This window comes from Myxine glutinosa, chromosome 5, assembly GCF_964187855.1.
Source record: "Myxine glutinosa chromosome 5, kmMyxGlut1.1, whole genome shotgun sequence".
NCBI lineage: Eukaryota > Metazoa > Chordata > Myxini > Myxiniformes > Myxinidae > Myxine > Myxine glutinosa.
This window is the reverse complement of record NC_136265.1, coordinates 13067204-13083871: the sequence shown is the minus strand read 5'-3', so window position 1 is coordinate 13083871 and position 16668 is coordinate 13067204. Positions and strand designations below refer to the sequence as shown.

At 45.2% G+C, this 16668-nt stretch overlaps 1 protein-coding gene across 4 annotated transcripts in view; it reads right to left on the bottom strand.

Annotated features, from left to right (window-relative positions):
* Nucleotides 1-391: 391 nt before the first annotated feature.
* The window catches only part of LOC137416635 (uncharacterized), a 37764-nt gene continuing 21487 nt past the window's right edge, over nucleotides 392-16668 (bottom strand). For 2 of the 4 annotated variants that reach the window (XM_078777597.1, XM_078777596.1), the window contains exon 12: nucleotides 392-574. In XM_078777597.1, the coding sequence (XP_078633723.1) occupies nucleotides 462-574 (113 nt within the window). In that variant the 3' untranslated portion in view covers nucleotides 392-461. Of the gene's footprint in view, nucleotides 575-4049; nucleotides 5790-16668 lie in introns of those variants that run through there. The other 2 variants (XM_078777595.1, XM_078777594.1) reach the window with 1 other exon arrangement.

The following is a 16668-nucleotide window of genomic DNA, read 5'->3' as shown; positions in this document are numbered from 1 at the left end:
TGAAAGTAATTGTTGGATATGTACACAAATGCCACATTCTAGTGAGAACGGAGTACCATTGGAGGTAGTTCCTTTTGGTTGGGAGGAATTATGTGGCCGCTTCCCAGGCAGCCTGATAGCAGCAGATGCTGGGGGCTCGATGTCAGGGAAAATTGGTTGGAAAAGAGGAGGATATAATTGCTACCAATTTGAGGCCAGTTATAGGCCTACATATGATAAGGAAAAAATGCCCTCTTACGTGACTATTCAACAACAAATGAAAGGGTTGATGTGTATCACCAGACCCCAAACCTCCAGGAATGATAGGTTTATGGGAACCTCCAAATGCCACAATTATGGTTACGAACTGGGCTGGATGAGACTGCCTGTCCCATTAGGAACAAACGGCTCGGAGGGTTTAACTTTTTATTGGGAAGGTACTTGGGGAATGGATGAGGAGTAGACGTATAATAATACATATTTTATATGTGGACACAAGGCATATCCGTATCTCCCGCAGAGATGGTCCGGATCATGCTTTCTTGGGTTTGCACTTCCACACATGCGCTTGTTAAAAAAGTCACCAATGCATGTCCTGCACTCCAGACAGAAAAGGACTATCAATATGGGAGAATGGGTTGGAATGGTAATATTTCCATTTTATGGAACCGGGAAGGCAGGACGAGAACTTAGGCAAATGGCGTTAGCTGTGGAGACGTTGGCAAATAAAACAGCGAGTGGATTGGAAAAACTTACGAGTGAGCTGGCAGCAACAAGAACTATGGCATTACAAAATCGTATGGCAATAGATATGCTGTCAGCAGAAAAAGGAGGTACATGTGCAGTGATTGGTACAGATTGTTTTTTTTGTTATTTTTTTGTATACTGAATCGAGGCTCTTGAAAGAGCTAGCATTTATTTCACAAACAAATCAACCAGACAAACAAAATATATAAAAAGAGGGAGCGGAAGACAAGATGGGGAGAGAAGGGGAAGCACACAAACATAACATTTGAGAGCAGGGAGATGTGTGGGAGGGAGAGGGCTTGTGGGGAGGAGGTGTGGGAAGTGGGGGGGGGGGGGGGGGGAGAGAAGTATAAAACACAAGGACACCAAGGACTTCCCGGACAGAAGTTGGTATTTCAAAAAAGTGGATTTGGGGTGAAATTAGTGGGGGTAGAAAAGATCAAGGTTTTGGATGGGGAAAGATAAGAGATGGTGGTGAACAGCTGTTTTAAAGACCTGGAGGGTGGAGTGGGATTGAAGAGAGTGAGGCTTGTTCCATAGGCGGGAGAAAAGAGGAATGAAGGATTGAAGGTGAGCAGAGAGTCTTGATTTTGGCAGTTTAACCATAAGAGGGTTGCAGGCAGATCTTGTGCGACCTGTAGGAATATTTGGGGGACAGAGCCCAGAGAGAGCTGGGGGGGCAAGGCCGGAGAGGAGTCGGTAGAAGACGGAAAGACCACCAACCTGCCTGCGGTGAGTGAGTGAAAGGCCCTTGGAGTTAGCTTGATCGCGGGAGATTCCAATGATTCTCAACGCTTTGGTTTCAACAGCGTGAAGACGAGCTAGGTGTGAGGCAGGAGCACCAGCCCAGAGGGGAGAGCAGTATTCCATTAAGCTGCAGATGAAAGCCTTGTATGTGGTGAGGAGCTCAGGTGTGCCAAGGAAGGACTTCGCACGACGGAGGATGCCCAGTCGGCGACTGGCTTTAGAGGCCAGATTTGAAATGTGGTTTTCCCAGGAAAGATCATGGCAGATAGTGAGACCCAAAAGCTTGAGTGACAGAACTTCTTGGAGAGGATTATTCAGAAAGTGGATGGGAGGGTTGTCCAGTCGGTCTTTTCGGAGAGACATCGTAAGAGTGTGAGATTTGTCAGGATTGAAAGACATGTTCCACTTGTTTGCCCAGTCTGTGATTTTGTCCAGGTCTGCAGAGAGTGAGGAGGCTGCAGACTGCTGATCTGAGGGATGAGGAATGGAGCGACAGAGAGTAGAGTCATCAGCAAAGAGATAGAGAGGATTTTCAAGAGAGTCAGAGAGATCATTGATGAAGACCAGAAAAAGCACAGGGCCCAGAACACTGCCTTGGGGAGCTCAAGCCTGAAGAGGAAGAGGAGATGAGAGAAATCCATTCAGGGCCACATGTTGACTATGACAAGAGAGGAAGTCCACAAGCCATGCATGGAGATTTCCATGGACACCATAGGAGGAGAGTTTTGTGAGCAGAGTGGGGTGCCAGCCCGTATCGAAGGCACGTGATATGTCAAGGGAGACAGCTCTGATTTCCTGTTTAGCAATGAGGACCTCCATCCATTGTTGAGACAGCAGAAGCAGCATGTCCAGAGTAGAATGACCTAGTCTGAATCCAAATTGATCATCAGAGATCAAGCCATTGGAGAAGAGGAAGGATTTGATATCCGAAGCACTGATGGATTCCATGACTTTGCTGATAATTTGGAGCAGGCTGATTTGTCTGTCGTTGCAAGGATCTGTTTTTGCACCTTTTTTGTGTAAAGCGGTAATGTTTGCTGATTTCCAAGATGCTGGCAGATGACCTTGAGCAAAAGAGAGGGTGAAGAGAACAGAGAGAGGGAGTGAAAGAGCGGCAGAGCAGGATTTTAGGACCCGGGGGCTGATGCCGTCTGGTCCAGTTGAGGTTTGACAGAAACTTCTTCACCTTGTCAGGAGAGCAGGACACGTTGTCCAGGAGCAGCTGGGTTCGACTAGGTAAGGTGGGTACAGGTAGAGAGACGGGTTTTGGACACAATATTTTGAGGCAAACGCAGAGTTGAGGCATTCAGCTTTTTCACATGCAGTGTCAGCTGTGTAGCCGTTTGAGGAAAGGGAGAGGATGGAGGGGGAACAAACACCAGAAACAGATTTGACCAGATGCCACCAGGATTTGCAGGAGGGAGACAAGTTTGAGAGTTCAGTCTTGAGTGTAGAGAGATATTGTTTCCTGGCTCTCCTGAGGGTGGACACACACTTGTTCCGAGCTTGGTGGAAGGTTCCGTTGGATTTGCCTTCCAGGAGGCGAAGGGAAGTTGTTTCAGGGCAACTGCCTCACCACAAGATTCCGTGTACCATGGACGGGAGGAAGGGTATGACAACTGAAGACAAGATTGGATAAATATGTTCATGAGAGAGAGCAGTTTACTTTGAAAGAATTCCCATGAAGAGTTGATCTCAGAGGCAGTAGAGATGGGAGACCAGTCCAGATGATTGATGGCTGCTTGAAGACCGTGCCAGTTGGTCAGAGTGAAATGCCAGACTCGTCGACGCTAAGGAGGCTCTCTGAGAATGGCCAGAGAGAGATCCACTTTAACAAGTAAATGATCAGATGAACCGATTGGAGCAGAAAAAGAACAGCAGACATTTGCAGGGAAGTTTGTCACTTCTTCCGTTATATTGCTTCGGTTTCTGCTCGCAAGAACTTGCTGCTTACGTACTTCTGCCATTAGCGAGACCACGGAATACTCGACAAGCCACTACATCACATGATTATTGTGTGGCCAGTAGCAACGCAATGGTGGTGCTTTGATGTTTGTTTCTTCCCCTCCGCTGCCAAACGATGGAACTCTTTCCCTTCTCGTGTCTTTTCAAACACTTACGACCTTCCCATTTTCAAAAAGCAGATTTTTTACTTCCTCAAAAAGTCTTGGACTGTTCTTTCTTTCTTTACTTTTCTATCAATGCAGCTCATTTTGTTTAAGGCCTGGCCTCAGAGGACTATATAGTCTGTGACTAGAGCCTTCAGCATAAAAAAGATTCAACATCTACAAACATGCAAACACTCCATCCCCTTACCCTCCACCTTCCCCATCCAAAACGTTTGGGGAAGTTGTTGTCAAAAGAGGATCGAGTAAAACTGAAAATGATTCCTTTCTTGTATTGCGGTTCCTTTCTTATACATTTCATGATCCACGGTTGTCATATCGTCAACATTTACCAATATGGACGCATCAACATGTGCTTCCTCCCTCACAATGCCCCTGCCTCCCCCCCCCCCCCCCCCCAACTCCTCAATTGGCCAAAAAGTGCAACAAAAACAGTTTATCACAAAAGACAAGGTCATCAAGTAAAACTTTTTAATAGCAAAATCTATTCCCACATTGAATTGTGTTGCAGAACCTAAGATGTAGTGTTTATTTACTCTTCTAACACACCACCCACCCCAATGTCCTCCTCCTGTTCCTCCTCCTCCCCCCATACCACCTGGGCAATGACCAAAGCAGAAAGCAATCCCCCAGATACTTCAGGAGAGGTGGTGGAGGGGGCAAGAGAGCAAGCACATTTCGGAAATATGTACTAACTTACATACAATACATCAGTATCAAAACCAAAGTTAAAACGGCCACAACTGGAAGCCTGATACAGCGGTGGAAGCTGCTCCAAAGTGAAAACATAAACTAGCTTCCGTCCCATCCTTTCCAACACATCAGTGTTCCTTCATTACAGCAGCGGGGACAAGCACAGCAAAAATATTGGCCTGCTGGGGCACCCGCACAATAAGGCAGCATCAACAAGCGTTACCATCATTGAGCCTCGGTGAGAACGGGCAGTAAGAGCTGGCACTTTTAGCCCGAGCGAGAAAACCTGGAAGAGGGGTCAAGGCAAATGTGTTCGGAGCAAACCGAGATTGCACACCTGACAAAGCAGGTACCACGGTCGGTGGAGCTTCGTGCCACGGTCCGAGTAACTTCAAAATAAACAGTCCTCGCGCAGCCGTTCTGGACTCGAGGAATCGGCAAAACAAAAGAAAAAGTTGATATGAGACTTTAGTAGTGAAGGGGGCGGCAGGGGAGTAGCTTGGAAGGCAGGAAATGAGGGAGAAACTCACACGGTGGATAGCTTGGGAAAAAAAAACAAGAGAGGAAAACACAGGAAAAGGAAGAGGTGTGAGGAGGAAAAATAAAGATGAACAGGAGCTGGCTGATATTACATTAGCTTGTATAACAACGTGCAGAGGACACTTCCTTGTCGTGAATCCTGGCACGACCGGGTCCTCTGAGAGTGCATAGCACACAAGGTGGAACGTTCACCTGGACTGAACAGAACAGGATCTTCTTCATATTCAAACTAGGTTTCAACACCATCATGTCCACATACATCGAATTGTACATTGTATGCTCACAATTGTGATGGACAATAACTCGGCCGGGTTCCAGCCCTCTCCCAGGTAGACAAACTACTTAAAAGTTGTGCGGTTAGTCTTCGATGAAACATTCGCTCGACAATGCCCTTGTGAATGACGCGGCACGTGGAAGGGGAAGCCAGGCTCGGATCTGACAGAGACGGTTCCCATATTTCTGACACCCACGTGGCACACCAATGCACGCACCGCTCGTCCTGTTGGGATGTGTGCCGGTCTGCTTGCTGGTAAAGAGACCCCGAGCAGCAGCTCAACCATCATCTAAATGCACGTTTCTCTACTTCATTTGCTTGCAAGCTCAGAAAAGCGCCGTTCAGTTCCTGCTCGGCGCATCTCCAACAACCGAGGATCAAATGCAGACCTCGATCTGGGACTACGCTCGGCCACAAGTGCGATGTGCCACGTGACACCGACTGCTCCATGATCCGTAGGAGAACGAATGACCTCAAGTCACCGCCCAAAGTGCATTCGGCATGTCATTGACGTCCGTGTCCTTGTTCCATGTGACAATGCGGCCTCGCGTTCCACCCTCCGCCAGAGCTTGTAAACGGGAGCCGACGGTTGGTTCTCAGAGGTTGGTTTGGGGGACTGGGCCCAGGCTCAGACGTGGATGCGTTGGGAACCTCGTGACCACAGTCTGCACTTTGTGGAAGGGCTGGATGAGGACGGGGAAAAGAACATCAACGCATGAATAATAAAATGATATCATGTAACTTGTATAATTACAAAGAGGAGTATCAAGATTAAAGTTATTTTATATTTTATTTCAAATTTAGTCAAAATTCAACTGACACAAAGAAACAAGGGTAAGGATCACCAGGTAGGAAGTTTGTTTAAAATAATATCGAGACATAGAGTTTAAGTTTCGCATAACGAGGATAAAATGCAGACACAGGCAGGGATTCTCCTGGAGGATTTTAGCAATGGGAGAAAACCTCCCTGTGTATAAATCAATGAGATTTTTTCCAAACACGATATGATTATACAAAATTGTTTTGAGATAAAATTTTACTCGCGCTCGTCAAATCTCATTATTCTCGGGGTGTTAATTAAAAATAAATATGGTCAAGAAAACAAAGACTTGTGTGTTTCTTTCTGCATTCAAATAGACTATCTCACTCCCTGTGGCTTTTATTGCGTAAACGATGAACCATGCCACAGATAAGTTTAACATGTAAGTTGCCATGAATTAGCACGTTTGATCACATTTAATAATACTGATTGAAAACATCAAAAGTCATGTTGTTTGATCACATGACAATGTCCACCTCCCTGAAGATAGATTGTTATCATAAGACAAGAAACAATGTTCTTAACCTTAGACTGTAAAGCATCATCATCATCGTCGACGACATCGACATCATCATCGACATCGACGACATCATCATCGACATCGACGACGACATCGACATCGACATCGACGACGACGACATCGACGACGACATCGACGACGACATCGACGACGACATCGGCATCGACATCATCATCATCATCATAATCATCATCGACGTCATCATCATCATCATCATCGACATCATCATCATCGTCGACATCATCATCATCATCGACCAGTTTCCAGATGACGATATATGTCGGGTTATTGTAGTCGTTTTGAAATTATTTGTGCCTTGACTTAGACTGTTGACTAACATCTCCGATCTACACAGTGAACAATACATTTTGTTCTGATCGGCATCATATTTCAGCCAGTCTCCGAATTTAAGGACACAGCTGCATTGAAACGTTATTAAAGTTTTGCCGGAAGTAGTTGTCTGCACTGTGGCGGCCCTGGCCACTGTCCCGCTTTCGCCCTGCACACGGTCGCCAGCTGGATCATCCTGGTTGTCCTCGGTGTTAGAACTACTGCCGGTACCTATAAAGAATCGTTTTAGACTTTGCCCATCAGGCTGTGGTTGCGGAGGTCTCTTTTTCGGCGGAATTTTCGGAAAAAGCGTAATCCAGAAACTGCTGCAGACAGCGAACACGTGGTTGCCGAAAAGCCGTCGTTTAATGCCGCAAAACATTGTCACGGCTACCGTAAAGCGTGAAAGCGAAATTAAAATGGCTACGGTCTGTTTACAGTTTAGAATAGCTTTGTCTTTGACAACTTCCAGACCTGACAAAAGCAGTACGGTAGTAAGTACACGATTTTCGCCTGTTTCGCCTGAAAACTATACCGCGACAACTGACACGCTCTATGCGATTTTTTTATCGCTCTGGCCAAAAATGTATGCGATATTTTCCAACTTTATACGAGAATATCGCGGAATAGCGGCCAAAGTCAATCCCTGCACAAGTGATAAAATGCTGGTGAGATGAGAGTTAAAGAACCAGTGAGGAGCAGGTGAGGGGTTGTGGGAGCAGTGTCAGGATAACAACAAGGAAGAGAGCCAGGGATGAGGGCAGGGTGGCAGTCCAGGCATGAAGGGAGGACAGAGAGTAAAATATAGTTCAGGACATCAAATAATTGATGGGAATGGCGGGGGTGGAGAGGTGGGGAGACCATAAGGTACGCTGACGTTAATTTGTCTGGAAAGTGCAGGGAGCGCAGATGGGCAAATCTGTTGCAGATGAAATATGATGTAGAAATGTAGAAAGAGAAGTAATGTTCCAGGTATTGAGAGTGAATGAATGAATGAATGATCGTTTTAAGGCCATATTCCCCGCTAGAGCAGGGGTTAGAGTAATAATAGAAATAGATTGTTTTCCTAATGGAAGAATGCTGCAGTGAGTGGAGTGGGAAAAAGATTGAGGGAAGATTCAAGGAGACAGAACAGTGTCAAATGCATGGAATAGGGGATGAGAGAATGTTGGGAAGGATCAACAAAAGCATTGTATGCAGGTATGAAGGAATGGTACAGGTATGGTAACGAGGCCCGTTCGTCTGTTGTGCCTTTTGTCAGATTGTTCGTGCAGAAGGGGTCGATTTAGAGCACGACTAATCACAGGATGAAGAGGTGTTGGTTTTGAGGGAAGATTAGTGATAATTGACCTTTTTACATTGGAAAAGAGATGACATGGGGGGGATATACATTAGACACGTTCAGACGACAATGACACAGGTACTTAGAAGGTGCAAAAATTGACAGATACTCGTTCAAGTAGTGGTGGTGACATAACAAACAACAACAGGCATTTTAAGGCCATTTTCTCTGCTCGAGTGGGGGTTAGCCTTGCGGTCCCCATGATAATCTTCTCCATTTTGTCCTATTTTCTGCATCTCTCCTTGTTAACCGCCTGGCCTGCATTTCTTCTCCCACCATCTTTAGCCAAGTCTTTCTCGGTCTTCCCCGTCCTCGACTTCCTTCTACATTCATTTCCATCACTCTTCTCAACCAGTCACTTTCATCCTTCCTCAACACATGACCAAACCATCTCAACATGTTCCTCTTCACAGCATCCATCACAGGCTCTATTCCCATCGTGACATGGCAGAAATAATTATTTATAAGGCGGAATGAAATGGGGGAATTCGGCTCAGTGACAAGTGGTGTTATAGTCAGGTTTGTTATGTAATTTCGTTCTTTTTTTGTGGAGATTAGCAAAACTATACATTTTTGGAAAGCTGATAGCACCAGGAATCCGAAAAACCATGTTTCCATTTGCGCAAATTTTTCTTTGGCGGCCATATTGGATTTTCAAAATGGCCACCATCGGAAACCTATTTTTCGCGATATCTCAACATCCGAACCACCTAGAGTGCTGATTCCAACACCTATACCCACATTTTTGGGGATGAGGAATCACATGAAGCCATCTAAAATAATCTACACCTACCCTGGGATACCAGGTGGCAGCCTACAGCGGATTTTCAAGATGGCCACTTTCAGGAAACATGTTTTTTTCTGAATATGTATACCACATTGAGTGATGTTTCGCTACATTGTGGCACACGGATCATAATTATGAAACCACATCCCTCATATATCCTAAACAGGTGATTTATGTATTCAAGAGGTAAGTATATAGAGATGAGGCTATACAATCCATAATTATACATGTAATAATTACTTTTATTTGAACATAGAATATTTCCCATAGATGAAATTTTATCTTTGTCAACATTCATCAACATTTTGTCCTCATAGGTTTTCAAATGTCCTCATCACTGTCGTCAGAGCAGAGAACAGGTTGACAGTCATCGTCGTTTTCACATTCGGAGCTGCACAAACACAAGTCTGTGCATGCCAAATCATTGGCACGGCACGAACACCGTCTCGATGAGCAGTCTCCTTTGCACTGACATCTGACCATCTCAAGTATTGCTTTCGGTGCTGGTGGTACATCTGTCATTAGTGGTTTCAATTCCCCATCGTTGTCCTTGAAGTAGCCATGTTGCTGTGGATCCAGGAACACTTGATGTGCGATAGTAGCCTGAGCCCATACCCTTGCCTGAAGATGTACACGATCAACATGCTGATTTAGAGCCCCTAGCGTTGGAGGTAACTTGTGACTTTCAGTCATGTGTTTACAGAAGAGGTACCAGCGCAACTCCGGAATGCTGTTGATACATATTCCCTTTGGTACGTACACTGCACATACAAATCTTGCCAAGTTGGACATCTGATCTGCGGTCACATCTGCAGCATCACCGAGCATTCTCATGGCCTGTATCACGTCACTATCGGCTCTGACGAAAGCTTCAAACCATGTTGTTTTGCCTATTCGCGAAAACCGTCCAGTATTGTCTGCTCCTGTGAATGTGTGGAATGCTGGCAATGCCTTGGCCTTTTTGACGCCAAGATTGTTCCAGATTGGTTGTACTTGCACAAGGCCCGACACAAGGGAGACAGCAGTGTTTTTGAGCAGAACATCATAGTTAGCTATGACCAAGACCAGGACATCCGTATCAGGAGAGAAGAAGGTAAGCTGTTCTGCGTTGGGATTGCGGCGAGTTGCCAGCACTGCTTGGTGAATCATCAGAGTGTCTGCCTCCTCATGATTATTGTCTTCAAAATGCACGCCTTTGTTACTCTTGGCCTTTCCTGCTGCACATATAATTATCAGCTTGGAGGCATCTCTGTTGTACTCCAACGTTTTCTCAGCCAGATATTCTGCCAAATCTGACTTTGTCTGATCGTGTGACAAGAACCGCTTCATGGTGATGTGTTGGATCTTGGTATTGTCCTTCACTTGGTACTGGACTGGATTGTGCCCCCCTCGTCTTTTTTGTCTTGTGCTTTGCTTCAACGAATCGGCCTTGTAAGTATCAAACACGAGGATAACTTCGTCAAAATGTCTTGTCAGTGACATCAATCTGGTATTAAAGCTGACACTGAGATCTTCAACGGTTACTGTTGCAGCTGGTTTTGTCGACAATTTCTGTACAAGAACCATGGCGTCGACTACTGCTATTTTCATAGCTGCAGAGTTATGGACTTGAGCTTGAGGACTTGAGGTCGGAGCTAAGTCACCCGGAGCTAAGTCTCCATGTTTCACAAGGAGATGGATTAACTTTGACTTGTCAAGGCAAGGAAGCAGGTCACCGTTTGGTGCGAACAAGGCGCGAGGTGTAAGGGTGAATTCGTAGTTGCCTATTGCGTCTTTCTGGTCAACATCACGGCTTGATTTTGTCAATATCATCAGCCTTCCATACAAGTCTTTTGTTTCCTTCAAGTCGACTGACTTGTCCCTGAGCATGATCTTGGTCTTCTTCACACCAGACAAGTACATCGTGTTGTTTTCTTTTTTCACGGGTGCAAATAAGCTGACTGTTCCGTTGATTCTTTCGTCAACATACTCTTCGTACAAGTGTTGACCAATGTTGTCGATATTCAGGATTTGTGACGTGTGCTCCTCTGGGACATAGGCATGTGTGATCAAGTTGTATATGCTATTTCCTTCTGTGGTAAATGGATTGCCATGACTCATGATAGCAGCCTTGATCTTTTCAACCGCTGTATTGTTCAGATTCACTGCCCTCGGACTAAGTTCGTGGTGTTCTGTCACTTTGTCTGTTTTGGTGTCGAACTGATCTTTGAATTCTCTGGTCAGCCGTGACAATTCTGGAGAGGCCATAAAGAATCTCTGCCTTGCATTGGCATTATTGGAGATGCCTGGAAGTCCAGAATGAATCTTCATTGCTCTGTTTTCCTGTTAACAAGCGTGGTCTGCACCGATTGATACAAAGGGGATGCTAGATTTCGTTACTGAGATATTTCCATTCTCGAGTTCCCTGTATGTGGCCGGATGCGTCTTCCTCAGGTCATACATATCTGCTATGTATCGCGGCCAAAGACGTTTGTATTTGATACGATCCATGGAGAAAAATAGCTTGCTGAGTGCCTCACCAGATTCGAGGTGGAGTTTGAGATCTGCGTCCCGAGAAGCTTCCACAAAGAACAGAATTGTCTCCACTCGATGCAGGTAATTCATCAAGGACTTGAACATGGCTTTTTTGGATTGTTCTGTTTCCCAAGTCTTGAATATGTTCACAACATCAGCTGTAGTGATGACATTCAACAGTTTTGTGTTGGCTTCTTTCACACTTGTGGCTTTGGTGAACTTGTCCTTTTCTGAACATGCCTCGTCTATTTCTTCTGACATATCTGAGCAAACGGCTTTCAACTGTGGATAATCTTTGAAGAACAGGTCCAGCGCCATTTCATAAAGTGCTATATATGAATAAATATGAGCACGGAGAGTGCGTTTGTAATGCGAACATCTCAGGATCTGCCTTGTTGTTGAAGGTCCGTAGAGGTCGGCCTCTATCCACGCGTCATCAATACCTGAGTTCTCAATGGAAGTACCCAGGGCTCTCAAAGCAGCCATGACCACATGCAGCTCGCCAAGCCGAGGTACAACGGTACCTTTCAGGTCTGGCCTTGCATCCAGCAGCCTTATCACCTTTTCATAGAGGGCCATATCCCAGGAAATGACTGTAGGGTGGCTTGTACCAACAACTAAGTTCTTTAGCTGAGTTGTCTGAGAGATGACGGTCAGAAGAGTCGACCACTCGTGTGCTACTTCAGGTAGAAGGGGTAAGACTCCGACTTGTGTCAAACTGTGACTACCCGACAGCAATGAGTGGTATCCTGCCCAACCAGGTATATATGTGCTGTTTGATTTCTGCATTCTGGTGATCATAGAAGCAACCAACCATCCTAGATGTGTAAGGTGATACGCTGGTGATATACCATCCTTGCTGATGTGGAATGTGTCTGTTCTCTTTATGGTTTTCGGCACCGGCTTGTCACAATGAAGCATAGGAACCTGGTACGGGGTCACTGACAAACTGGTAGTGTCAGCTATGCTCAGTTGTGGCGCCAATGTTTCTCCTTGAGTGTCACGTTTTTGATAAACAGCAATGATTGTTCCATGGGTTGTCCCTTTGCCATCCACGCTGTCTTCAGCAAAGTCTGTGTTATCAGCTGCAAAAAACACAAAAGTTCCCTTCTTCAAAAATGGAGGGACATAAAGTCCTTGGAACTTCAGGGTGTTTTCCACAATGGCATTTGCTAGGGCTGTTTCGAGGTGCATAACACGACTGTACGAGACACAGTAACCTTGAGAGCAGAGACTTTCCAGGAGTTTCTTGTTTCTTGTGTCATGGTGAACTGCCAAGGCTAATCCTAGAGACTGTGGAGTTTCTTGTGATTTGGTTGATCGGAAGATCGCAGAATCAGTTTTGGGCCTATAGTTCACTTGCTTGTCAGATTTGAATCCACCCAATAGCATCTGACTAACAGTGAGTACTTCTCTGTTAACGTGAGTGGTTCGTTTTTCAGTTTCTAGTGTTTCTGTTGGCCCCACCATAACCCATCTGATCATTGCGTGGAGTGCTGCTGGAACATCATCTGTGCTGCTAGTGACCTGTATAGCATCGGATGAGTTTTCCTGTTGGTGGAAGTTCTTGATAATTCTGCGCAATGCCTTTGCTGCTTTATAGATAATATTCAGATCGTCTACTTCACTTTCTATCATGGCAGACTGAACCATATCGGATTCGCATGCATCTGGGGAGTAAAGAACAGAAGGTTTTCTCCTGTCCTTTTGCCTAACAGACGTTACGTGTGGTAGTTCTAGAAGAATTCTCTCCTTGAGCCAGTGTCTACTATATGCAGGGAAGTGGTGCGCCAATGCATCTGTGCCACCAAGCAAGTTGATGTATGTTGTTTCAATATGTGCCATGGATAAGTATTGTTTATTCTGAGTTTGACAGTCGACAAGGCTAATCAACTCAATCAAACATGATGTTTGAAACGGATGACCTCTCTCTGTTGTTCCCTTGTTATCCTTGGTACGTAACACATGGAATACATTTGTTGTCCAACATGACTTGTGGTATTGAACATCGATTGCATGTGCATCAGTGGGTGAGATGGATGTGTTTAACCTAGTTTGCAGGGTGAGATTTCCAGACAGCTCCACAGCATCGTGTAATGCTTTCCCACCGTTTTCTGTTCTCAATGTGTACAATTTTTGCTCGTTATCTTCCTGGCAGAAAAAGCAATGTTCCTTAATGAATGGAGCTGTTGCAGAACGTGTAAACGGACTGGTGGTGGAAGTTGATGGTTCGTCCAGTTCTGTGCTTTTTCGCTTTTGTCCACGTTTTTTCTCTGTGTAGGAGCCGGCTGAAATGTGATATTGATGGCGGTCTTTGGCACGTTGTACCTTCTCTTTGTTGGTTGCATTTGAATAACAGATACGATGCCAAACTGCATTATTGAATTGCAGACTTTCACTTGTTTCATCCTTTAAGCGACTGTGAATTTTAACATATTTTCCATCATGGTAGGCTGCTCTATCATTAAGGGTTTGTAGCAAGTGTTCAAACGAGTCCGGTTTGGGCTGCTGGACAAGCGTTCCATATTTTGCTGAAGCAGTTTGACAAATTATGCAGTGCTGCCACTGTGTGGGCTGAGTCGTAACTTCACTCATCTTCTCTCAAGACCTGCAAATATATAAAACGACAACAGGTAAGTAATTGTGAGCTTCATGAGGTTTATTTTAAATGAACTATTAGGTCTGATATAATGACTTTCCATGTACATGAACTGAACATGTTGAAATGATTATTTTCATGTACATGAATTATGAAATGAAATGAAATGAGTAGATTATTTTAGATGGCTTCATGTGATTCCTCATCCCCAAAAATGTGGGTATAGGTGTTGGAATCAGCACTCTAGGTGGTTCGGATGTTGAGATATCGCGAAAAATAGGTTTCCGATGGTGGCCATTTTGAAAATCCAATATGGCCGCCAAAGAAAAATTTGCGCAAATGGAAACATGGTTTTTCGGATTCCTGGTGCTATAAGCTTTCCAAAAATGTATAGGTTTGCTAATCTCCACAAAAAAAGAACGAAATTATAAATCTGAACATAATGAACCTGACTATTAGTCATTTATATTTCTAACTGGATGCCACTAGGCCAATGTTAGGCCATGGAGTGATGATGTGTACACATGGTATGGAGAAGAGGATTCAGGGGAGAGGTGGCAGAGTCAGAGGGCAGAGGGAGCAAGTTCAGAAGAAAGGAGTTGAAAAAAAAAAAACAAAGAAAAACGAGGCCACCGGCCGATCTGTGACATCAAATCATGGACCAAACCAAGACAAACAAGGAAAGGTCCAATGCAGAGAAAATTTCAAATGTCGATCTGAGTGAGGTTCAAGGTTTCTCCATTGACATATCACGTGCCTTCGATACGGTCTGGCACCCCGCTCTGCTCACCAAACTCTCCCCCTATGGTATCCATGGAAATCTCCTCGCATGGCTTGCAGACTTCCTCTCTGGTCGTAGTCAATGAGTGGCCCTGCATGGATTTCTCTCATCTCCCCTTCCTGTTTTGGCTGAAGTTCCCCAAGGTAGTGTTCTGGGCCCTGTGCTATTTCTGGTCTTCATCAATGATCTCTCCAACACTCTGGAAAATCCTCTCTATCTCTTTGCTGATGACCCCACTCTCTGCCGCTCCATTCCTCATCCCTCAGATCGGCAGTCTGCAGCCTCCTCACTCTCTGCAGACCTGGACAAAATCACAGACTGGGCAAACAAGTGGAACATGTCTTTCAATCCTGACAAATCTCACACTCTTACAATGTCTCTCCAAAAAGACCGACTGGAAAACCCTCCCATCTACTTTCTCAACAATCCTCTCCAATAAGTTCTGTCACTCAAGCTTTTGGGTCTCACTATCTGCCATGATCTTTCTTGGGAAAACCATATTTCCAAGCTGGCCTCCAAAGCCAGTCGCCGACTGGGCATCCTCCATCATGCGAAGTCCTGTCTTGGCACACATCAGCTCCTCACCACATACAAGGCTTTCATCCGCAGCTCAATGGAATACTGTTCCCCCCTCTGGGTCGGTGCTCCTGCCTCACACCTAGCTCGGCTTCACACTGTTGAAACCAAAGCTTTCAGAATCATTGGAATCTCCTGTGATGAAGCTAACTCCGAGGGCCTTTCACTCACTCACCACAGGCAGGTTGGTGGTCTTTCTGTCTTCTACCGACTCCTCTCCGGCCTTGCTCCCCCAGCTCTCTCTGTGCTCTGTCCCCCAAATATTCCTGCAGGTCGCACAAGATATGCCAGCAACCCTCTTATGGTTATTAAACTGCCAAAATCTAGGCTCTCTGCTCGCCTTCACTCTTTCATTCCCCTTTTCTCCCACCTCTGGAACAAACTCCCCCACTCCCTTCAATCCCACTCCTCCCTCCAGGTCTTTAAAACAGCCGTTCACCACCATCTCTGATCTTCCCCCATCCAAAACCTTGATCTTTTCTACCCCCGCTAATTCACCCCAGATCCACTTTTTTGAAATTCCAACTTCCTTCCTGGAAGTCATTGCAGTGTCCATATGTTTCATACCTCTCCCACCTCCACCCAAGCCCGCTCCCTCCCACAGTTCTCTCGATGTCCCTGCTCTCAAATGTTGTGTTTGTGTTCTTCCCCCTCTCCCCATCTTGTCTACCGCTCCCCTTATTATGTTTCATGTGTCGGTTTGACTTTTTTTTGTGATTAATGTTAGCTCTTTCACGAGCCTCGATCTTGTATACAAAAAAATATTTAAAAAATAAATAGCCACGAATGAGATCGTACCCACATGTCAAAAACGCATCGTTTGTATTATTTTCTTTACCCTTCAATATACGGGCTGACAGGATGGTCCAGAGGTAGGCACACTCTCCTCTAAGCTGTCTAGTCTGGGTCCGAATCCCGACCGAGCTATAAACTGTCATCCCAGTGTTTCATCAATGTGTGCACCTTCCTTCAGCTGGATGTTAAAGATCCCACCCACAGTGCCCTTCGTGAAGAGTAGACGACGTATTGCCAGCCCCTGAATAAACTAGACAAGTTCATAGAACACCTTACCCTATGCAGTCTTGAGAAAACAAGACCGGAAGTCTAAAAGTGGCGTAGCTGGGCTTGTAAAATATTATAAACCACAAACACGTATGATTAGCTTTTTAAACAGTCGCTAATGCTGTTTATAACATTGAACAAAAAAATTTGGAGGAATCCCAACATCCATGAGGTAAGCTTTACTTTCAGAACTGAGCGAAGATCTACTGTGATCTATGAACCCCACAAGGG